At 34.9% G+C, this 25,997-nt stretch overlaps 2 protein-coding genes across 2 annotated transcripts; both read left to right on the forward strand.

The window, feature by feature from the left end:
* Window positions 1-6,696: 6,696 nt before the first annotated feature.
* Window positions 6,697-8,263, forward strand: LOC107624094 (E3 ubiquitin-protein ligase PUB23). Its single transcript, XM_016326550.3, has one exon. The coding sequence runs from the start codon at window positions 6,792-6,794 to the stop codon at window positions 8,064-8,066; it is 1,275 nt and encodes a 424-aa protein (XP_016182036.2). The 5' UTR covers window positions 6,697-6,791; the 3' UTR covers window positions 8,067-8,263.
* A 6,885-nt stretch (window positions 8,264-15,148) lies between these two features.
* On the forward strand, window positions 15,149-15,793 carry LOC148582005 (uncharacterized). The gene has a single exon (XM_088494938.1). The coding sequence runs from the start codon at window positions 15,149-15,151 to the stop codon at window positions 15,791-15,793; it is 645 nt and encodes a 214-aa protein (XP_088351064.1).
* Window positions 15,794-25,997: the final 10,204 nt, after the last annotated feature.

The following is a 25,997-nucleotide window of genomic DNA, read 5'->3' on the forward strand; positions in this document are numbered from 1 at the left end:
TTCTACCATGTGCATTTACATGATTTTTCATATCATTATATCATTAATGTTCCTTTAATGTTGAGAGTACATACCTTTTTACCATATTTTATTTAATTATTTAATATACCCTAATTCTACCATGTACATTTTCATGACTTTTCATATCATTATATCATTAATGTTCCTTTAATGTTGAGAGTACATACATTTCTACCATGTTTTATTTAATTATTTAGTATATCCTAATTTTATCCTGTGCATCTACATGACTTTTCATATCATTATATCATTAATGTTCCTTTAACGTTGAGAGTACATACCTTTTTACCATGTTTCATTTAATTATTTAGTATATCCTAATTTTATCTTCATGCATAAATGCTTCTTGTATGACCCTTTTTTTTATGTATGCTTAAACAAACCTTGATTGTAAATTAAATTGAGGGAATGATCCTTCGGTAAGGGAAGGTGACCCCATAGACAAGATAAGCGAGATGATCCTTCGGTAAGAGAAGGTGATCGGCAAACCTTTGGGATAAGAACCTTTGGTAAGGGAAGGGAACTATCCCATCAATTTTATATAATAATATATCTTTATTGATATGACTCACTTCTTGTGTATGTCTAAATAACCTTGATTGTAAATTGAACTGAGGGAATGATCCTTCGGTAAGGGAAGGTGACCCCCAAAGACAAGATATCGAGATGATCCCTCGGTAAGGGAGGGTGATCGATCGAGATGATCCATCGGTAAGGGAAGGTGATCGCCAAGACATTCGAGATAAGAACCTTCGGTAAGGAAGGGGACTCTCATTTTATACCGGTTTGAGCTCAATACCTTCCATAAAAGTTAAGAAAGGAGAAAGCATGAATGAAAGTTTGATTTTTATGTTATTTTTAAAGATTTATCTATGATTATGTTGATGATACATAAGATGTTATCCTTCTATTTTTTCTATGTTCTTTCCTTTTTACCTATATGTTTTACGCTTTACAAAAGGTTCATATTACATGCCATATCGTACGACCCCCTTTTTTAAAATCCCGCACGTGGGCTGGAGATAGATATGGAGGTGTTGCATAGCACTCCTACTGAGACTTAAGTTCTCATCCCTTTTCTTTTCCCATACTGTCTCCAGAGGAACATGGCATAGCGGATAAAGACGACGCAGTGCCCCCCGAAGGTAACTTCTGAGTATGATCCCTCGAAGCACGCGTGGGTAGTTGCGACCACTACTACCGTGCTCCAAACTATCTACTTAGGTCGAGAGTTCGTGGAAAGAGAACCCCAGCTGCCCGTCGAGTCTTAGTTCATCCCGCACAACGAAACCGAATCTTCACTGCGCGAAAAGGTGTTGGAGGAAAACCACTGGTACCTCGATTCGTGAATAACTGAAGGGTCCTAATCAAGGATAGGATAGGACACAAGTATGGGAGCCTCTTCGACGAAATTAGTTAGAACGTATTAGTTTCTTTTCTTTGTTTAATTACCTCTAAGCATTTTATTTTGAACCGTACTCATGGATAAGTTTATTATTTCATATTCATCATCGTTTTAGTACTACTTGTTTTCCTCTTCATGCGTACTTCCTCCCTTCCTTGCATAACGATTAAGTTCAGTCTCTTTCTCTATCAAGTGTGGCACCTTATTTAAAGACCATCAAAGATAGGATATAACTTAGGGTGTTACAAATATTACTTCTCAGCTTTCTTCACAATCACCTGCACCCAATTCTCACGTATGAACAAGAGTACTTCAAGATGTAAGAAACAACATAAACATGGACAGAATCAAAATCAATGAATACATAATGCAGTCATACAAGTACTTTATTAAGATACTTCTCTCTAATTTGAGAAGCTTCAGTTTGCCTTCTACATTAGAGAAAAAATAAATTAATTAAAAAAATAGAATACCGAAAGGATATTGAAGCTTGAAAGGGGTTTTGGCCATACTAAAATTGGAAGAGGATTGGGAGTGCCTGCAATTCTCAAACAGCGAAACATCAGAAACCACAGCTTCCACAAACAAATCGAAAAAAATAAGAAGGAGGAAGAAGAAGAAAAACATAAAGTTTTTTCAGGAAAACCAAGGGATTAGGATTACATACCTAACACAAAAGGATCCTCAGTTTTTGTTGTCTCTATCTGTCAACTATGTGAGAACGAAACAGAGACAATGGAATGGGATGGATAATGAAAGAGGATATATAATTGAAATTACAAACCCTAAACCCCAAAATATTGAAAAAAAATAAAAAAAAAACTAATTAGAGAAAGGAACTTAGTACAGAAGGTGGCGACAATGGAAGGAAGGAATGACGAGTCAACGACAGTGATGAACAAGCGTGGAATAGGAGGCGCTGACGCTGTGGAACGAGCGCGGTGCAGGACACGACAACGTTGAGGTGGCGATAGTGGCTAAGTGACAATGACCAACGATGAGAGTGAGCTAGTGAGGGTGGCGGTGACGGTGGTGAATGGTGGCGATGAGAGCTAACGGCAAGAGACAAAGAGAAAGGAGAGAGAAGTGAGGTTGCTAATGTTGCACAAATGAAATAGAAGGGTTTGTAAATTCGAATTTAGGGTTTACTTTACCGGCGGATTTACTGTCGGAGCCGGTAACATATAGCATATGATCAAAACGGCGTGTTTCATTTAATTACCTTACCTTCGAATTTTTTCACCGCTAAATCCGACGGTAAAGGTCGCGCCAATTTTTCTTTTTTTCCTCAAATTATTTTTGGCGAATTTACCGTCCAAAAATCGAATCCTATGGTAACTTTTTTACTCGATGAATTTATTGCCAAATTCGCAGTAAATTCGCCGATAAACTCGTCGCAAACCCTCAATGCTAAATCCGATGGTATTCAATGTTTTTCTTGTAGTGAATTACGGCCTAGAGCATATTCAGCACAATGTTATATTTAAAACCAACGAGAAATAATATAAAGAATCTCAACGTATAGTATTACACCAATAGTCCGAGCTTCTTCATGGATAGGAACCATCATTTCGTTTGTGCACTAAGTTCCATAACTCTTTTCTACTAACTTTTCTCTTTTGTAATTTTGACTGTAACAATCTAATTTATACTATCACTATATTCCATCCAAATGAAGAAAATATAGACAAAGTAGAGATAGTTCAAAGTAAATTACCTCTTTTTCTTTTTACTTAGCTTTGCTTTTTGAATCGCCAGTGTGAGTGTATAGTTGTTTCAATTGATTCACATCATTTTTCTGTACTTCTCCTATTATGCCATGAAAAGTAAGAGTGATTAGACACCGATTTGTCCAAATAAATGCAACATAAATAGTATTATTTATTTACAAATTTAAAATAGATTGTCTGTGTGTCAAGTTTATTGCGATATGGAAAGAACAATCTCCAATACTCTTTATCAATTCTCGACAAACGTTCCTTCATATTTTGTTCAAACGTCTTCATTGAGTTGTAATACTCATGTTACAACCTACTCTTTTTTCTACGACTTTCCTATACTTTTTAAAATTATACTCTTGATACTTCCAATACTATTTTCATCAAAATAGAAGATTTCCTGCAACGATAAGTTTAAATTGTTGGTAATTGTTAAATAAAATTGATTTAATTCAACAACATTATAAATTTTTACCTTTACACAATCATTATAACTTTGTCTTTGGTGTTCATCTTTTTTCAACTTTTTTCACAAATAAAAAATTTATTATAATCAGCACCTAACAATGTAAGAATGTCATTCAATAAACTAACTCTAACTCCAATTGGTTGCAATTCTTTACTAAATTTAAGTATAATCTCTTTACTATTAAGCTGTTTCATAACTTTTTTCACACTTAAATGTGTTCGTTTGATTATGCCATTAGAATTTATAAAATATAAAATCTTATTTATGTAATCATTATAATCAAGATGTGAAAAAAAAATTAGAGTTTAAATTATTTTGAATATAAAAAATTCAAGATTTGTTACTATGGTATTAACATTCAAGATTCAAGATTATATATATATATGATTTATAAAAAGTATATATAAAAAACAATATAAATATCATTTCTTTTAATTTTATGTCCTTCACATGTAAGACAACCAATACCAATAATATGCTTTTCAACAATACCCACTTTATGGTTTCTTTCCCGATTGTTATAAATATACAATGAAAAACACGTGTGCCATTTATTTGATAATGATATCGATGTTATGTTGATTGATGCCCTAGATAGGCATTATAGGTATACTCTTGTTTTAAGAAAGTATATATTGATATATTTTGAAAGGAGAAAAAGTATTGATATTTAATATTTAATGGACACTAGTACTTAGTCTCATATTAATTATATCAGATGATCAAATTTAAGATATAAGTATAAAACTATATCTGGAATAATTCTATAGTTAAGTCTTTTAAGATAAAAATTTAAGTACAGTTAAATTTATGTGAAGTTGATAATTAAAAATCGTTAAATAATTTAATAAATTTAATTAAATTATTATCTTAACTCTCAATTAATTGTCAATTTCACATAAAATTAACTGTAACTAAATTTTCATGGTTTTTTAAATATTTTAAGTTTGGAATTTCACGTTCAAATTTGTTTCTCTGGTCGTCCTCACTTTAATTTACCAATTTGGATTGAAAAAATATTATTTAATGCAAATCATTGTGCTTTAATTTCTATGAATTTCGTTCACTATTATTTATGGATGATGCCTCATCTCATGAGAAATGAAGACTACTCTCAATTTGAGATATTCCTAGTTGTATGATAATTAACTTCTTTAAGTACCAATTTGGCCATATACAATAAAAGTTGATAAAAATTATTGAAGTATTTGTAAATCATGAAAATGTGATCAGAAAAAATAGAAACGTGCGATTTGTGAGAGAGTGACAACTGGGATCTAACAAGCAAAGGCGAGTGACGGAATAACAAAGCATGGAGCCATGGACCAGTACCGCGGCCCACCACCTATTCAATCGACGAACCAGTCTTCCATTATCCAGTTCTGTGTTTAATTTCAATTACACTGAAAATCCAATTAATAATATTTTTAATTTTTTGTTACTTTTTACTATAATCCTTGTTCTAAGATCTAAATTCTTAATTTCATTTTCATTTTTTAATATTGTTAGATTATGTCATTATGTTTTAAAGATTCAAAGAATAACTTTGTGTCTTTCATATGTGTACAAAATGTAAAGAAAAAAACATAAAATTTGTAATTTGATTTAATTTAATTCACAATATTTAAAATAAATTTTAACTCTATTCAATCCAATCAGGAGTAGAACTAGACTAAACTGTAGAAAAGCACAAAAATTAATTTTATAATATAAAAAAACTAAATTAAATATTTTAGGAGAATTAAATTAAAAATTTTATATAATTTAAAAAATAAATAAATTTTAGGAGAGCCGTTGCCCCCTTTCCTTACATACCTCTGAATCCAATAATAATATAATATCAACATAATACATCACAAACAACCTAAATCAATATTTTCAGAGAGGGAAACAAAAAGAAATTAACTATAAGAGTAGAATATAATTTGTTTTAAATATTTAAAATACTTTTGAAAATTTATATTATACCCATATTCATGAAAAGTTAATTTCCATGAGTAATTATCTAATAATATAAAATAGAATTATATTATAATAAATGAATAGAAGTATATATATAAAATGTGTAATGATAATGGGCAGTTACATATAGGGGTGGTAATATGTACTCTACTCGTGGATATCCAATTCGATCCCACCTGATCGGGTAGAGTAAGGTGCGGGTAGAGTTCTTGTGTGGGCAGGGTAGGGTGCGGGTTCAGATTCAACCCTCACTCTATATATGTATATGCATATGTTATATACTTATATAATATATTTTAAATGGATGTTGAAGCAAAAATCTCTTACTAAATACAAAAGATCCTTAATTATTAAAAGAAAATTATTAATTGATAATTTAATATATTTTTTTACATAAAAATAAGTTCTATTTTGAATTATCATTAAATTATATAATAATAATAATAATGTATCTTTTCTATAATTCGCATGTAGAGTCGGATATCTGCAGGTTAAGAGTGGGTAGGGTTAGAGTTGAAAAATTCTCAACTCACAAATAGAATAGAGTTGAATTTATATAAAAACCTCAACCCACAAATAAAATTAGAGTTGAATCCAAATCCTATCCTACTCTACCCATTCCCACCCTAGTTACATATATAAATAGTATGGTTTGTAAGACTAAAGTAATTTATTTAGACGGTCCCACTTGGCAGATGCGAAAATGTAAACGAAGTGCAATTTGATGATATGTCGGCCAGCCGTCAAATTAACGTTTAAGATAAGGGGTGAAAGGAGGGAGAAAGTCAAAATTAAAAGAGGGTTAAATAAGAGAGGCGAGCTAGCATTAGCAAGTAGCAGTAGTATTAAGGGTGCATTGGCGCATGTGCTATTAATGATTCATGAATCCATTGTCTCGTTCGCGTTTACGACCAGACCAAGTTATATTATAGTAATAATAATAAAGCCACTCCTACTCACCACTTCCATTCCATTCTTTTCTTTTGAAAAGTCGCTTCATGCCCCTCCATCTCTACGCCCTCTAATCCTTCCCCCCTTTTTTGCGTGTTTTGACTTTCCCCACGTTCATAACACGCGCTTACCAGTATAAATACCCTCCTCCTTCCTCTTCGCTCTTCATTCCTCAACTCTCAACTCTCAACTCTCAACTCAAGTTTCAACTCTCAACAAAGAAAACAAATCAAATTAAATCAGATCACACCTCAGATTCAGATCCATGGATAACGAGATCGACGTTCCTCCGTTCTTTCTCTGCCCAATCTCGCTTGAAATCATGAAGGATCCAGTAACCGTCTCCACCGGCATCACCTACGACAGAGAGAGCATCGAGACATGGCTCTTCTCCGCCAAGAACAACACCTGCCCCGTAACCAAGCAACAACTCTCTTCTTCTGATTTCTCCGATCTAACTCCAAACCACACTCTTCGCCGATTGATTCAGTCATGGTGTACCATCAACGCTTCCCACGGCATCCAAAGGATTCCCACACCTAAACCACCGGTCAACAGAAACCAGATCTCAAAGCTCCTCAAAGATGCTTCCCGTTCCACCACCGTCAACCAGATCAAGTGTCTCAGAAAGCTCAAATCCATTGCTTCTGGAAGCGAAACAAACAAAAGGTGCATGGAAGCTGCTGGTGCCGTTGACTTCTTGGCTTCCGTTGTCAACAACAACATCGATTGTTCTTCTTCTGATCATCACGACGACGACGATGATGATGAAGCTTTGAAGAATAGTCCCTCCGATGAAGCACTAAGCATGCTCTACAATCTTCATGTATCCGAAGCTGGATTGAAGAATCTCATAGGATTCAAGAACGGAGAGTTTGTGAATTCTCTAACGAGGATTTTGCAGAAAGGAACATACGATTCAAGAGCTTACGCAGTTTTCTTGCTGAAATCAATGTGTGAGGTGGCTGAACCGGTTCACCTTCTTCACTTAAGAACCGAGTTATTCGTGGAGCTAGTTCAGGTTTTGAAGGACCAGATTTCTCACAAGGCAACAAAAGCCGCCCTCCACGCTCTGATCCAGATCTCTTCGTGGGGGAGAAACAGGATCAGAGCGGCAGAGGCCGGCGCAGTTGCCGTTCTCGTGGAGCTTCTTCTCGAAACTAAAGAGAGGAAGCCCTGCGAGATGATGCTAGTTTTGTTAGAGGTGCTTTGCCAGTGTGCGGAGGGAAGAGCGGAGCTATTGAGCCATGGAGCGGGATTGGCCATTGTTTCCAAGAAGATTCTTAGGGTTTCGACGATGGCGAACGATAGGGCGGTGAGGATTCTTTTGTCCGTGGCGAAATTCTCCGCGACGCCGGTGGTTGTTCAAGAGATGCTGAAGCTTGGTGTGGTGGCGAAGCTGTGCTTGAGTCTTCAGGTGGATAGTGGAAGCAAGACGAAGGAGAAGGCGAGGGAGATTCTCAAGATTCATGCTAAGGCATGGAAGAATTCTCCATGCATACCTACCAATTTGGCTTCTGCATACCCGGCTTTTGCTTAATTATTTCAAAAATTGTTACCTTGTATAGAAATTCTTTGGAAAGGAGTAGAATAATTATTTAGGACAAACACAAAATTGGAAATTAAATACATACGCCCGGGCATCCAATTTAATTGCCCATGCATGTATAAGCTAAGAGATCTATCTAGAGATTATTCACAAATTTAAATGGTTAATTATACTCATTTTTTTCATCATTTATTTCGGATTCTCATTCTCTTTTCTTTCCTTTCTCTCATGTTTATAATTTTAATTTTCACTTGGAAACTTTATTTAACTTGATGGGATTCAATTTTAAGTTAAATATAAACTTTTCTGTCAAGTTATATTTCATCACCAACTGTAATTATATATATATATGATGTCTAGTCACTCTAGTGTATATATATCTAACCTGTTTGGTAGCAGCAGCAGCTTAATGTTTAAATAAAAATGTTGTTCATCTTACAAAAGATTTTAAGTATTGTATATTATATCTTCAACGCTAACTCGATAAGCTTTACCATAACGGAAGCAATAATGTATATGTTCATGTTTTGCAAGGATATACATCGGTATCGAGTTTAAGAGATGTCATATTAAATTAGTAATTCTACTTAACCTCATACGATATCTTTAACCTATATATATATATATATATATATGGACAAATAACAAAACACCACAGATTATATTATCACGTCAGCATTTATTTTCAACAAATTTATTATTACAGCAACAAATTCAATTCATTGATAATTTTCATCAGCAAAAAATTTAGCTCCAAAGATAATTTACAGCAACAACAAATTTAGTTAGGTGATTGTTTCAGTAACACAGTAACAATTTTAAGGTTATGATAATAAGCAACAAATTCAACTCAGTGATAATTTTCATCAACCTAAAAGTTAGCTCATATTTTCAGCACCAAATTCAGAAAATTCTACTTCATTCATAATTTACAGCAACATTTAGATCAGAAATAAAGTAAATTAATTGTTTAGTAATTAACATCATTTCAAAATACAAAAAGAAGTAAAATCTGAAAAAGACAAAACAAAAAAAGCGACAATGTAGAAACTCATCAACGGACTACGGTTCACGGCGACGACGAAGTCCCGAAACCAGAAGACGACGAGCGACGATGATCCGACGAGTTGTTTCTGTCGCCGGCGACGAGGAGCTTAGGAAAAGCTGCGACACGTGGAGACGCCGGCGAGTGTGACTGAGACGAGACTAGAGTGAGACTAAGAGAGACTGTAGTGGACTAGTGTGAGAGAGAAGAGAGAGTTTCAGTCTGAAAATTGAGAGAGAGACATTCTTTAAAAGAGATGTAGAAAAACTCAGAAAAGATGAAGAAAAGTTCTTTTGAATTGTTTTTTAGATGTGTTTTCTTTTTCTTTTTTTGTATGAATGAACATCAGGAATTAAGGTTTATGAAGGAGTATTAACGAGATTGATGTACATGAATAATTAGATGTTATTTTATTTTTTAAATTATTTAAATTTATAACTATAAGTTAGCTCAAATTTTTTGATTAATTTAAAGAGATAGATTTTGTCCAACATAAAAAAAAGGATATTTCATAAAATATTTTTTATTTTCCGTAAATTATAAAGGTATTTTAATAAAAATATTGATATGATATATATTTTTTAAAAAAAATAAATGCTTACGTGGATAATATAATTTACTTAGCGTTTTGTTATTTGTTCACATTTTTATCGTATTAGTATGTATGTATGTATTTATTTATTTCATCATCATCACATGTGCTTCAATACATGCATGCATGTAATTCCAATTTTTCCATTTCCATGCTAGATAGCTTAATTAGTCGTAACCAAATTAAAACTATTAGGATAATTGGTTACAATTTACAAATCAGTAATATATAAGTCAGTTTTAGGAACTCCTAATAGATCTAACTAAATAAAGTAAAAATTTACGTACAGGTATTTTTATATAAAATTGAAAGTTAAAAATTATTAAATTATAATTTAATTAAACATTAAATAAAGGGCCCCAAAATGAAAAAGGAGAAAAGCAAAAAAAAATTGAGTTAACGGTGAAAATGCTGATTATATTATGATAAAACAGATAGAGAAATAATATCAATTACTTCGGCTAAAACTATATAGGCATAGCTTCATTTTGCCCCTCCTGAGTTAATTTATATGAAAGAGTCAACAGTTGATCGAAATGATTAGGTTGTGAGATTCACTTGAGACTAGTTGAGCGAAATAATTAAGATTCAGAACTCTATTGTATTTGAAACAATTAAACTTAAAGTATGCAATTAAGTGTCTCTGGACTTTTTTGAATACTTGCACTTTTTTTTATTTTTCTTTAAAAGTTCGTGATTTAAGCACTTGTAGAAGATGAATATTAATTTGTGAATGGTAATTATTATGGTGTCTAAAAATATTTGTCTAATTTATTAAGAAAATTAAAAATAAATATTTAATTTTAAATATATAAAAATACATAATTATTAAATATTCAAATTTTACTATAAAAAAATAATTAGACAAAAATTAGATACTAAATTATAAATATTATAGAATTCACGTACCCTTGTGAATACAATAATGTGCCTTAATAAGTTTCAAACCCGGACGAAGCCAACCTATATAGTTAATAGTGATATAAAATGAACACCTACCACAATTTTGTAACATGAAATCAAACTTCTCGAAACTTCTCTTACATTTGACTCAAAATAGATGAATAAAAGAATCAATGCATGCAGTAAATGGCATGAAGCCACGAACAGAACACTCGCCGTATCAGTCTGGTTCATTGCATTGGCTCCTGAAAAAAGTTACTCCAAATTCGGAACCAATACTAATGCTTAGCTTATTATTGTGATTAATTAATTAGTCAAGTTAATTATTATATATATTCTATATAGGATTAGTATTAGCAGGTGCATGTATGTATGAGCTTGCACACGTTAATGCCACCCTTTGATCTTGTAAGATATATATGGTGAGGACCATGTCTTAGAATAATGAAGTATATACTTTAGATGAGATCTCATTAAAATTATTACTATTATAAACTTTGTTGGTATTTCTAGGACATCATGTGTAGCACAAAAATTTGGAGAATTTTTAAGTAATTTAATATTAATGAGATTTTTTTATTTATTTTATTTGACTATTATAAATATTAATAATGTTGAAAAGAAAAAGTTGTTAATTAAAAAAATGAGTTTTTTTTTTTAATTTTAAATAATAAAAATAAATCACGTTACTAATGTATCGTACCATCGTAAAGTAAATATAATAAAAGAAAAGTGAAACTCATGTGCAGTCGACTTCACGTGAAATCGACTTCACCTGAGTTTTCACTTAAAAGAAAACTTTCAAACTAGAGAATTCATTTTGTCTAAACTGAAGTACCAAACTTTTAGCACCGGCGAAGAAAAAAAAAAGAAACTGCGGTGGCGTGGCTTCATCGCCGACTAAATAATAGTAGAAAAATGATGTGAATATGAGACACATGAATAATGAATTGTATAAGAAAAGAATAATCATCTCCCAACTGGCTCCACAACACGTTCGAGAACATTATTAGAGATTTAGAGGTCAATATTTTCATAAACATGAAAACATGCAAGTTTATGAATGAATATTAAAAGATAAAGACTCACGGAGTTTTCTTCGTACCAAGTTAATTGTTGAAAGTTATTAGATGATAATTTAGTCAAATTTATTAAAACATCTAATGATTTTTAAATATCAACTTTATATAAAAATAAACAATTTTATTACGTTACTAATAGTATTTCTACTAACTTCTGCTAACTTTTGTTTATAACTGTATTTAATAAAAGTGTCTTTATAGATGTGTCTAATAAAAATATTTTTTTTATGATTGTGTCTAACAAAAATATTTTTATAAATGTATTTTTTAAATATGTCTCTTTATACATATATTTAAAATATAATAATTAATTATTATTAATAATAAGTTGACCGATAATATATTAGTACTCTATACTTTTCTAAACATAAATGCATGTAAATTTCTACCATCTTAAAAACTACGTATCGATATCTATCTTTCTTATTATTGTCGTTAGAGATATTTTCATATAAATAATTATCAAGTTTTTTTATATAATGAAAGAAAATTACCATTTGAATATGATTTTCTGACCATATTAATTAATTAAACAAGAAAGAGAGACCGCAAGTGAGGTTGTGTAGTTGTGTTCTGGCCATTGATACAACTTGTGTTATTAGGTCTAATCCACGCCGTTGGTTCTTTTCAGAGGGACAGGGTTGTTGAAAGTTATTGAGAGCTGAGCGCCTCCCCAATTGATTAAAAATTTTCCATATATTTATTTTATAATAATAAAAGAAAGAATCATTATTTTGTCATGTCATTTCTAATTATTAAAAATAACTTCAACAATATATAATTAACAGTACGCTTGTGTTGACCACGTTATGGTCATATTTGTCAGAGTGTTGAGGCTCATCAACATAAGATTATTAAATAACATCTTCAAATATTGGCCTACATTGGCGCTGATTCCACCACGATCTGAAGTTAGGTGACCATTCTAAGATCCAAGTGGTAGTGGTTACAACTTGAGCATATATACCACTGGAAAATCGATATCATTCAATCAATCAAATATTTTTTGGACTTTATAATTTTTGTTAGGTTCATGTTAAAAAAAAAATATAACGGTGCAACAACAACAACAACAACAACAACAACAACAACAACAACAACAACAATAATAATAATAATAATAATAATAATAAGGATAAAAAATATATTTTTTTAAAAATTTGTTAAAAATTTTTAAAATATTTTTAAGTTTTATTTTATTTTAAAATTTTTTAAATTAATCTTAAGTTTTTAAAAAAATTAATTATTAAAAATATATTTAATATAAATTGAAATTTTTAAAAATAAAAATAAAATAAAATAAAATTTAAAAATATTTAAAAAATAAAAAATATATTTTACCCTCATGGTCATGATTTTTGTTCGAAGCACATGGAGAATTGACAGAGACATGGAGTAGGAATGTACGAGACTTTCCAAAAAGTTGATGCTTCAAGGCTCCAGCCAGTAGTGTACATAATTGACAATGTTGACATATATTATGTGTTTGAATAATAACAAAATGAGTTGCTGCAGGCTTCATTGTATCGATGATTATGTATTTATTAGGTGTCGTTTGAATAAATAACTTAAATAATTTTTTTTAAAAATATTTAAAATATAAAAATTTTTAATAATAATTTATAAATAAATTATTTTATATTTAAACTTTTTAATTATAAAAATATTTATTTTAAAATTATAATTTTGAATAAATAATTTAAAAAATATATTTTTTTTCATAAGAAAATAAATATTAAAATAACGATAATATATCAAATATTTTTTAATATTAAATATTAATTTTACATAATTTAATCATAAAATTCTAATTCACAATAATTTTGATGGTAATAATCTTAATGACAGTGTCAAATAAATTATTGTATAATTAGTGTTTAATATTTTATTGTGTATGATATGATAGGTAAAAATAGAAAATAAATATAAAATGTATGTCATGTATATTTTATTGTTGTTTTTTATTTTTGCTACTCTTATTAGAACTCTCTCCTCCTTTATTGAGGTCAAGAATTTACTTTAACAACTATAAAAAAAATAGTAAGTTATATAACACATGTAAAATCACATGTGGAAAAAAAAAGAATTATTAGATTATATACCACACATAATATTAAATACAAATTTAATAATAAAAATAGAGTGGTAGAATGATAAAAAAAATACCTGAAAAGGATATATGCAACAGCTGGTTCAAATAGAATTGTTCATACCCTGACCTAACAAATAAAAGTCAAGCCCAATCAAAAGGCTCACTAATAAAGTGGCCCTTTATGGTAAAGATCAACAAAAAAGACCAGCTCTACTTGACCTAACGAGTAACTGGTTCCTGATATTTCTCCGTTATATCTAGAAGGGAGATCTTAATAGACTCTCAAGATAAAAGGAATAGTTATCTATCAGAAAAGATAGAACTACTCCAACAAACGTGGTTAGCAGCTCTATTATAAATACACTTGAGTCCCCAGGTATAACTCACGTTCTAATATACTAAAATCCTGCTTAAAACCCTTGCTAAATTAAGCATTGTAGTCTCTTGCAGGTACCATCCCCCACCTCCTCACGAAGAGCTCAGATAGGCGGCACATCGGCACCAAAGAAGTTGGACGCTGCCATACTAAGGGATCTGGACCTCACATTCAGGCCCAAATCAACGTTTCAGGTAACTTTCGGAACATTGACGCCGTTGTCGGGGACTTGGAATTCTACCCTTGACAAATGGCAGATCGCGAGCATGAGGACGGCCACACGGCATCTGAGTTTGAGCAAGAAGCTCAGCCAGAAGGATATGCCCTCGTGCTTCCTCCTCACCACATCACTAAGGCCCTCACGAGGAAGGAACCTCAAAATCCTCAACCAAGGAGGATTCATTCCAAGGTCCACCATCCCAAGGATGAGGACCGCCCTCATACAACTGAGATCCTGGACCTGGTTCATAGCCAAGGAGATCGACTGCAACAGCTCGAACATGAGGCTGAACGACAACGGGAAGCAAAATGGGAGTTGCGAAGAGAAGTAAGACGACAGAAGGAGCTAGAAGATAAGCTTCGAAAACTGGAAGCTGACCTACAAAGGAAGAATAATCGGGCGGAGCGTGACGAAAGTCCCCTGGGAGGAGAAGATCCGTTCACATAAGAGATCATGAAGGTTAAAGTTTCCAGGATTTTCAACATGGATCTCTACGACGGAACATCCGACCCGATCCACCATCTCAGTAACTTCAAATGTAGAATGTACCTGGCTGACGCCTCTGACACCACCCGTTACAAAGTCTTCCCGACTACTTTGACCAAGGCGACCATGAAGTGGTTTGATAACCTGTCACCCAGGTCGATAACCTACTTCGACGAGGAAATTCCTGACCAGATTCTCCATCCAGAAGGACAAAACGAAGCATGCCTCGAGCTTGCTGGGAGTAAAGCAAGAAGTCGGGAAAACCCTCCGTGACTATATGGAAAGGTTCAATAAAGCCTATTTGGAGATCCATAATCTGCCAACCAAAGCTGTAATTATGGGTTTGGTCAATGGCCTCAAAGAAGGACCATTCTCCCAATCAATATCTAAACGATACCCGCCTTCTTTGAATGAAGTTCAAGAAAGAGCAGAGAAATACATCAATATAGAAAAAAATTTTCGACTTAAAGAACCATCCCCGGGAACAAACCTGCCCTACTACCAAACTCCGGACAAAGAAAGGAAACCCAAAAAAAAAGATGTGCAAAGTGTAGAGAAGCCCCGAAAGTACCACAACTACACCCCTCTAAGGATTTTCCTGGTGGATGTTTACCGTGAGATATGCCACGCGAAGAAACTCCCACCTCCTTGTCCAATTAAGCATAAGAAAGCTGGAAGTCGGATTGAATATTGCAAGTACTACAAGCTGTACGGACATTCCACCAACGAATGTTACAACTTAAAGAAAGTCATAAAAAAGTTGGCTAGAGAAGGCCAACTTGACAGATACCTGGCCGACAAATTGGACGACCCAAGAAAGAAAAGACGGGATGAAGAAGGAGGACGACCTGAACGCCCTCCTAACACCTCAGAGAGACACATACACATGATCAATGGTGGGTTTGCAGGAGAAGGGATATAAAAATCCTCACGAAAAAGATACCTCAAGGAGGTATATCAAGTCGAAAAAGATAGTTAACTGATCGACTTGCCAACTATTTCTTTCACTAAAGAAGATGCTCAAGGCATATTACCTGGACCTGATGATCCCGCGCGTGGTAATAACCATGATCCTAGCAAATGCTAACCTTTACAGAACTTTGATAGATCAAGGTAGCTCGGCTGATATTCTGTTTAAACCCGCTTTTGACAAACTTGGATTAGAAGAAAAGGATCTAAAGGCATACTTCGACAGGCTCTTCGAACTAGGAGATACCTCGATCCGACCCCTTAGTTATATCTCATTGTACGCCACTTTTGGAAAAGGTATCCGATCAAAGTCACTAAGAGTCGACTACATAGTAGTCGATGTAACATCGGCCTACAATGCCTTAATAGGTCGGATTATGAAAGAGGGTTACCGTCGGTTTAAAAATGTTCACACAAAAATAATCTCGTCGAAGTATAGGTCTAAACCAACAAACAACTCTCAATCAAAGTTTATTTTGTTTGTCACAAGTGCAAACCAATAATAATAATAACCGAGAGTATTAGATCTCGGGTCATCTCTCAAAGGAATTGCAGTGAGGTATGCATGTTATTGGTTATGAGGTTCAAGTGGGGTTTGCATATAAGAAGACAAGAAACTAAATGGCAAGAAATTAAAGCAAACAACTAAATATAACAATTACTAAAGAGGCAATCATGGCAAAGATTGAGAATCAAGGTTTTCTATCCTAGTCATTAATCATAACACAATAATTATCAAGAGATAATCCTATTTCATTATCTCCAACATCGGGAGAAAATCAAATAAGACTAGTTAATCTCAATTCATAAGTCCTAATCAATTTACTAATTAAATTAGCAAGAGATTAACGTCAATGGAAACAATATTAACTAACAACTCTAGATCACCAACATAAGTTGGGTATTAATGACTCAAGAGCACCTAATTTCTCTTTCCAAGGCAAGAATGCACAAAATCTACTCTAAACCTAAGCTAAGAATTTTATCAAATACTTGGTGTGCAATAAAAGAAAAGCATATTAAATTGCAAGAAATATAAATTCTAAGGCTACCAAATGCAAGAGAATAATAACAATAACTCAAATAAACATCAAAGAAACATAAACCATCAAATTTGTATTAAATGAAATTGAAAGTAACAAGAGTTCATAAACATAAAAGTGACATGATAAGGGAAATTAACAAGAAGAACTAAGAGAGCAAAGATGTAAGAACAAGAAATTGCAATGAAAACTAATTGAAAACAAGAATTAAAACCTAGATCTAAGAGACAATTAAACTAAGAACCCTAGTTTCTAGAGAGAAGAGGGAGCTTCTCTTTCTAGAACTAACCTAAAGTATGATTCCTGCACTACTCGAATTGCTCCGCCCTTCTTGATTTTTGCATCAAATACTTCAGAAATGAGTTGGATTTGGGCCTGGATGAGCTCAGAAATTGCCCCCAGCGTATTTTCTTTAATGAGGTCACATGACAAGTGTCACGTGTACGCATGGGTCACGCGTACGCGTTGCCTGACAAGTTCCTCTCTCACGCGTATGCGTCACCATGAATTCACCAAATTCTCATTTCATTATGAATTCTCCACTTTGCATGTTTTTTCTTCACTTCTTCAATCCAATCCTTGCCTTCTAAGCCTGAGATTACTTAACAAATATATCAAGGCATCGAATGGAATTAAAGTGAATTAAATTTAGCAAATTAAGAGCCTAAAAAGCATGTTTTTACTCTTAAGCACAAATTAGGAGAGATTCACAAAATCATGCTATTTCATTAAATAAATATGAGAAAAGTTAATAAAATCCTCTAAATTCAACAAAAGATAAACCCTAAAATTGGGGTTTATCAGACTACCTTAAATCGACTTGTAGCCGTCGTCTCTACTTCTCACCTCTGTATGAAGTTCCCAGCAGCAGAAGGGATTGCTACTGTAAAGGGAGACCAAAAGTTAGCTAAAAAATGTTACAATGAGAGCCTCAGTTTGAAAGGCAACTCAGGAGGAAAAGAGGTCAACACCATTGAGCTAGGGGGAGTCCGAACTCGTGAAGAATTGCGACCCCAACCTGAGGGTAAAATAGAAAAAGTGCAAATCGGGAACCACCTTGACAAGACAACGAGCATAGGGACAAACCTAGAAGGGAGCCTTAAGAAGCAACTCATACAACTGTTAAGGGAAAACTTCGATCTCTTCGCTTGGAAAGCTTTCGACATGCCTAGCATAAACCTCGACCTGATGTCCCATAAGCTTGCAGTATATCCGGGCTCCCGACCTATTCAGCAGAAGCGCAGGAAGCTCGGACTAGAATAGACACAGGTCGTAGAAGAACAAGTACAAGCCTTGCTGGAGGCAGGGTTTATAAGGGAGGTAAAATATCTACTATGGTTAGGTAACGTAGTGTTGGTGAAAAAATAAAATGGAAAGTGGAGAATGTGTGTTGATTACACCGACTTCAATAAAGCCTACGCTAAGGACCCTTATCCACTCCCTAATATTGATGCTCTGGTTGACTCAGCATCAGGCTATAAATACTTGTCCTTTAGGGATGCCTACTCAGCATATAATCAAATCCCGATGTATAAACCGGATCAAGAGAAGACCTCGTTCATAACTCCAAAGACTAACTATTGCTACGCAGTAATGCCTTTTGGATTAAAGAACGCAGGGGCTACATACCAGCGATTGATGAATAAAGTATTTTCTGCTCACATAGGAAAATTCATGGAGGTATATGTGGACGACATGCTCGTTAAGACCTAAGAGGACGCGACACTACTATCCGACCTCTCTGAGGTATTCTCGACTATAAGGAAGCATGATATAAGGTTAAATTTCTCAAAGTGCACTTTTGCAGTAGAAGCTAGGAAGTTGCTGGGGTTCATGTTAACCCAAAGAGTGATAGAAGCAAATCCAGATAAATGCCAGACTATACTTAACATGAAGAGCCCGACTTGTGTCAAACAGGTCCAATAACTAAACGGAAGGTTGGCCGCTCTATCCAGATTTTTAGCCGGGTCGACTCTAAAATCACTTCCCCTTTACTCAATCCTAAGGAAAGAGAAGCAATTTGAATGGACCTCAAAATGCGAACATGCCTTTTAAGACTTTAAGGCATTCTTGGGGCAACCACTCATACTTACCCGACCTAAAAAAGGAGAAGGGCTCGTGCTATATTTGTCAATTGAAAGTCGGGCTATAGCTTCAGTCTTGGTCCGAAAAGACGAAAAGGGGCAATAACCTATCTATTTCATCAGCAAATTCCTACAAGGGGCGAAGTTGAACCATCAAAAGATAGAGAAGTTTGCTTATGCCCTTATCCTTACATCTCGAAGGCTCCGGCCTTACTTCCAGACTCACACTATTAAAGTCTGCACTAATAAACCCATGAAATACATCCTACAAAAGACGGATTTGGCAGGTCGGATGCTACAATGGGCAATAGAGTTGTCCGAGTTTGACTTAAGGTACAAAGCTCGGACAACCATTAAGTCTCAGTACCTTGCTGACTTCATTGCCGAATACATCAAAAGCCCAGAAAATCCAATTATATAAAGTTTGTATGTAGATGAGTCATCAAATGAGGCTGGAAGTGGAGCTGGTGTTATTCTAGAAAGCGACCAAGGAACTCAGATAGAGCTATCCTTAAGGTTCGAGTTCCCTGCTTCCAACAATCAAGCATAGTATGAAGCTCTACTTGCTGGCTTGAAGCTGACTAAAGAAGTGGAAGCAAAAAAAGTGGTGGTGTTTAGTGATTTGCAAGTAATAACTTCGCAAATTAATGGCACCTATCAAGCTAAAGACCTCACTATAAATAAGTATTTGGATAAGACCCGAGAACAACTAACACACTTTTCAGAAAGTGAAGTCTGACATATAGCTCGGAAATCCAATGCCCGAGTTGATGCCCTCTCAAAATTAGCCAGCACCAAATTAGGGGGCAACAACAAAAGTCTCATTCAAGAGACTCCGAAATCACCATCCATAGCAAAGGAAGAAGAGGTAATGACCATATCTAATCAAAATCTAGGGTGGATGACCCCATAGTCAACTACTTCAAATTTGACGTACTCCCTAAGGACAAAAAAGAAGCCAGAAAGCTCGTAAAGGAGGCACAAATTATACATTAGTCCACAATATTTTATACAAAAGAGGAATTTCAACACCCCTCTTAAAGTGCGTTCCGACCTCTAATACAAGAGAAGTCTTATAGGATGTACATAGTGGCATATGCGGAAATCATTTGAGAGCTCGGTCACTAGGCAAAAAGGTGATCCGAGCTGGCTTTTTCTGGCCGACCCTACAGAAGGAGGCAACTAAATTTGTTAAGACATGCCCGCCTTGCCAGAAACATGCTAACTTCCACATGGCGCCTCCTGAAGAGCTCATCAGTATTACCTTACCATGGCCATTCGCGAAGTGGAACCTTGACCTACTCGGACCATTTTCACAAGCACCAAGCCAAGTCATATACCTCATAGTAGGGATTGACTTTTTCACTAAATGGATTGAGGTAGAGCCCCTAGCAACTATTACTACTCAAAGAAGTCAGAAATTTCTGTATAAGAACATTGTCACAAGGTTTGGAATTCCACACTCCATCATCACGTACAATGAGACTCAATTCACCGACTCAACCTTTAGGAACTTGGTGGCCGACCTAAAAATAAAACACCAGTTCACATCCGTAGAGCACCCACAGGCCAATGGACAGGATGAAACTGCCAACAAAGTCATATTGGCCAGGTTAAAGCACCGATTGCAAGACGTGAAAGAAGCTTGGGCAGACAAACTTTTCCAAGTCTTGTGAGCATATCGGACCACTCCACATACCACAACGAGAGAATCACTCTTCTGATTTGCTTACAAAATGGAGGCAGTGATCCCCATAGAAGTAGCTGAAGAATCACCTAGAGTCCTATTTTACAATGAAAGAGCTAACACCCAGGCACAAAAGGAAGAGCTCGACCTCCTCCACAAAGTCCGAGAAAGAGCTCAGATTAAGGAGGAAGCTCTAAAGCAAAGGATGGCTCTAAGATACCACCAAAAGGTGATCAAGAGAAATTTCACTACCAATGACCTCGTCCTGACCCGAAACGACATCCGAATACAGAAGTCAGGGGAAGGAAAGCTAGCTGCAAATTTGAAGGGACCTTACAAGATAGTAGAGGTCCTAGGCAAAGGTTCCTATAAGATGTCCGACCTCCAAGGGCGGGAGCTCCCGAGGTCCTGGCACGCTTATAACTTAAAAAAACACTATAGTTAAAAGCCTTGTACCTGGGTGCACTCTTTTTTCCAATAATAAGGGTTTTTTAATGAGACACCAGCACAAGGGTTGCGGGCACTTAAGCCTTTAGTGAATAGCTTTGTAAAGGAATTTCTTAAACATTAATAAATATTACTGGTCTATTTCTTTCTTCAGAAGTTTTCTATCTCAAACGCATTAATTTAAGCTCGAGAAACCGGAGAAAATCATTGCTCGACCTAAAAGTGGTCGGCAAAGATGAAAGCGACGAGGTACAAGTTAATGTAAGAAGTTATACAAGCAACTCGTATAAAGCGACCTCAAACAGGACAGATAAAAAATGAGTTGTAAAAATAACTTAGTAAAGGCCAATTACTCGAAGTCGGACCTACGTAAGGAAATTAACAAACTTTTGAATTTGTTAAAGACTCAAAAGTCAAAACAAACTGTACCTTACTATAAGAGTTAAAAAGGGTACTTTGCAAATAAATTTTTGAACATTGCTTCATAAAAGTTGTGAACAAAAAACTAAAAAAAAAGGTAAAGTGTTCAAAAAACTATAAACTATTACAAAAAATTAAAAGTATTATAAGCCCACAAGTCTGGTCGTACGAGTTACATGTAACAAAATATAAAAAGGCCTAAAGAGGAGTAAGGTTCTCGCCAGTAGCATCATCTTTTCCAGGAGAAGGGGGATGCACAGAGACTGGCTCAACCGACACGACTACAGAGGCCGTAGGAGAAGTCTCTATAGTAGCAGCTTCAGGTTTGGTTCCCGAAGTGGACGTCTGCCCGACCTGAGGCCCCAAGGTCTTTGGGTCCACTGGAGGCTCCTCCTCATCATCGTCCTCGGGTGCCAGGACTATCTTGCCGTCTACTACTATGTTGTCAACACTGAAGAGGGAAAGGTCAAGGTCGGGAGCCAAGACCTTGACCCGAGCCTCCAAGTTATCGAACATCTCGTCCATCCCCGAAGCTGCCAACTCCTGAGACTCAGCAAACTGCTCTTTCAGCTTCCCTAACTCCTCCTCCTCCTCCAGTGCCAACCTCTCCCCAAATACACGGGTATAGCTCTCCTGGAATTTCTTGGCCTTCTCATCGGCCAAAGCAGCAGCAGCTTCTGACTTGGTGGCTCTTTCCCGAGCTCTTTCAAGGTCAGACCTCAAGGCATCTCGCACCAACTCCAAGTCCTTCTTCAGCTCGTTCAGCCTCTCCACATAAGCACGGGTTGACACCAAAGCACTAGCCATCACTTGAATGGGAGAGTTCCTTAACTCCTTGGCTAGAGTAGTACATACTCCAACCGTACGAAGGCCTCCACGTGCCAAGTGCTGGAGGTGGTTCTGAAGGGCCACATCATCCGTGCTCAGGTGGTGGTAAGGACATTTTTCTCCCCCCAAGACAAGGCGTTAAAGCTCTTCGAATAAATGTTCTCATCGTCATCCACCTTCTGCTTTTTGAAGGGAGGTTTGGTGGATGACGGAGACAGTGGAGAAGGCTCAGAAGGGATATGCCTGGAGAGAGGAGTGGGAATGATGATCTTCTGTTTAGATGGACCCGATCCCAACTTCCTGGGAGAATATTAGACATAAGATCCGGATCCGACATCTTTTTGTTGCTGGAGATTTTTGGCAACGACTATTTTTTTGGTGTTCCGAAGAAACGTCATAGCTGATTTTGGACCCATACTTTCTAAAAAACAAAACAAACATACTCAGAAACAACACTTATGAATAATAGAATTCAACAAGTAAAGGAAGAGAGAACTACCAAGATCGGACTTCAGAAGGTTGAGATCTTCCAAATATCTTTTTGTGTCTAAATGGGGAGCTTGGCCTCATGTATCCAACACAAAATCTACAACACCCCTCTTTAGGTCGTCTAACTCGGCTAGATCACATCTAACGATATTAAGGGTATCTTGCCAGTATAGGGAAAAAAAGGGGTTCTTGGTTCTCGGGCAAGAAGAAAGGTCGGACACCCACAGCGCCCTGGACCTTAAAAAATTGATTTTTGAAATCATGGAAAGAATCATCAAATATAGAAAAAACATTTCGACCTTGTACAGCTCGGAATGATATCCACCCCGACTTCTTAGTGGAACTATAGAGTTTCATGGCAACTAAGAGGTAAAAGAAAATGTTTAAAAGTAGGTCAAACATCCAACTCCCGACATAGGAGCTGGTACATTTTCATAAAAGTCCAAGAGTTTGGGTGTAACTGAGAAAGGACAAGGTTTGAAGATCGCAGCACTTTCATTTCAAAAACTGTAAAGGGAAGTCGGACACCTAGCCTAGTAAAGAAATAATCATAGGCATAAAAGAAAGGTTGTTCAGACTTCTCTAAAGGCGGGAAACACACTCTCTCCTCTGGGTCGGGTGGTTCTAAAACATAGCTTCTCTCATCCTCCCTATTCTCACATATACTATGGTGCCTACGGAACTCATCACAATACTCTTTATCGGTCATCGGGACACAACTAAGAACAGTACTATTTACACAAATCCAAAGAGCAGGATGGACCTTAGTCGACATATTCAAGATAACACGGCGAGACATAAATGCTACACCTACAAACGCAAAAGTAAAGAAGGTCGTCACTAAAAGAAGTCGGAGCTTATCCAAGGCAAGTCGGGCAAAACATCAAAACCAAAAGAAAGCTACTCTTGTCAGAAATTTTTCATACAGAACAATCAAATGGTGACTCTCCAATGGAACACCGTCACATTAAAGCGACACCATTTAGGAGAACACAATACAAAAGGGTAACAGCCACAGTACCAGTAATGCAGAAAAGAAAATCTTTTCAGGATCTTTTATTATTAAATGTTCTTAAACGTTTCAAGAATCAAACTCACAAGAAAGTCAGAATGCAAAAAGAGGTATTTTCTCAACAAAAGACAAAAATGGCGATGATAGTGAAGGTAAAAGCTCAATAAAACAACAAAGCAAATCTCAGGCAATGAAAAATGAGAGTTCGAAGGAAAGAGAAAATGAAAACTAAGCTAAAAAAAAAGAGTGTGAAAAAGGAAGAGCACGTCTAAAACAGCAGAAAACGTGGACGATCCCCTTTACGTCGGTGAAAGCAAAAATCTTCAAAGACCAGGATAAAAAAATCTTGGAAGAAATAGAAGCAATCAAAATGACAGAGATAAGTTCTTCATGAAGAAAAATAAAAGCAATCTTTTCAGAAACAACAAAAAAGAGAAGAAGAGCCGAAAAATTCCCTTTATAAGAGACAATAAACCAAAAACGACTCATTTACTCCTCTTTAAACGTGTGTAGATTCTAAGTAGTAACTGTCGCGCAACATTCGCCCCTCATTAAAAGCACCATTAACGTTCAAAATTTCAAACACGTCGGGTAGACCGAAGTGCTAAAGCCTGACGTCCACAACAGAAGCCGTGAAATGCTTGACCCCGACCCACAAGAGGATCTGGACTCAAGTAGGGGCACTGTTCATACCATAGCCCAACAAATAAAAGCCATGCCCAATAAGACAAAAGGTCCACTAATAAAGTGGCCCTTTACGGTAAAGCCCGACCTCTTAAAGAGGTCGGACATCAACAAAAATGACCAGCTCTACTTGACCTAACGAGTAACTGGCTCCGGATATTTCTTCGCTACGTCTATAAGAGAGATCTTAATAGACTTCCAAGATAAAAGGAATAGTTATCTATCAGAAAAGATAGAACTACTCCATCAAAGGTGGTTAGCAGCTCTATTATAAATACACTTGAGCCCCCAGTTATAACTCACGTTCTAATCTACTAAAAACCTGCTTAAAGCCCTTGCTAACTTAAGCTTAGAGTCTCTTGTAGGTACCACCCCCACTTCCTCACGAGGAACTCGGACAGGCGACACCTCGACACCAAAGAAGTCGGACGCTGCCATACTAAGGGATATGGACCTCACGTTCAAGCCCAAATCAACGTTTCAGGTCATTCTCGAAACAAGAACATTGTGTGAAAAGAGTGGTGGAGGATCAGTACTCCCAACAGATGAAACATTACGTGAAAATAGTGGTGGAAGGTCAATACTTTTAACAGATGGAATATTGTATGAAAATGATCATGGAGGACCATTATTTCCAACAAAAATAAAAAACATTTTTCACAGAACCATGAATAAAAATAATACAATGATCTCTTTTATTTTGAAGTTAAATTTTTTTAAAATAAAAATAATAAAATAACTTTTGAAAAAGATATAGGTCATATTTTTTAATTTTTTTAAAAATTCTGAATTAACCTTTTGAAAAAGTAAAAACATTTCTCAAAAATAATATCAAACATCTAATGTAATTTTTTATAATTAAAAAAAAAATTGCTACTTCCTAAACAGATTCATATTACAATTAAAAGTTAAAACTCTTCAATAGAGCTATTATTATTGTCACCTTCGGCAATAATGTTTGCAGACTATCATGCATAGACCATATATACATTTGTTCTCCCCAACATGTTTAAACCAACTAATAATAATAATAATAATAATAATAATAATGATAATAATAATAATAATAATAATAGTTTTGATGTTAGTATTTTAATAGATACTGTTTTATTTAATAAGTATGTGGAAAAAAAAAATAAATATGAAACTAGTTAAGATAATAATATTTTATATTTTTACAAAAATATTGTTTAATTTTTAAAATAATAAAAAATAATTTTTTGAATATATATGGTAAAAAAATTTTAAAAGAAAGTTATATATAAAATATTTTTAATTTTCATTATATGCAATAAATATACAGCAGATAAGAATATATTTTCTTTTGGTAATTATAGAAAAGGATAGATAATAGATAAATATTGGATAGTTTTTTTATTTTTTCATGAAATGTTTACATAATCTAACCCTAATAATATGTCTCTAATAAACTAATTGGGCCATATAGTCTTTTGTATGGGCCT

Source organism: Arachis ipaensis, chromosome B10, assembly GCF_059453495.1.
Source record: "Arachis ipaensis isolate K30076 ecotype BB chromosome B10, ASM5945349v1, whole genome shotgun sequence".
Taxonomy (NCBI): domain Eukaryota; kingdom Viridiplantae; phylum Streptophyta; class Magnoliopsida; order Fabales; family Fabaceae; genus Arachis; species Arachis ipaensis.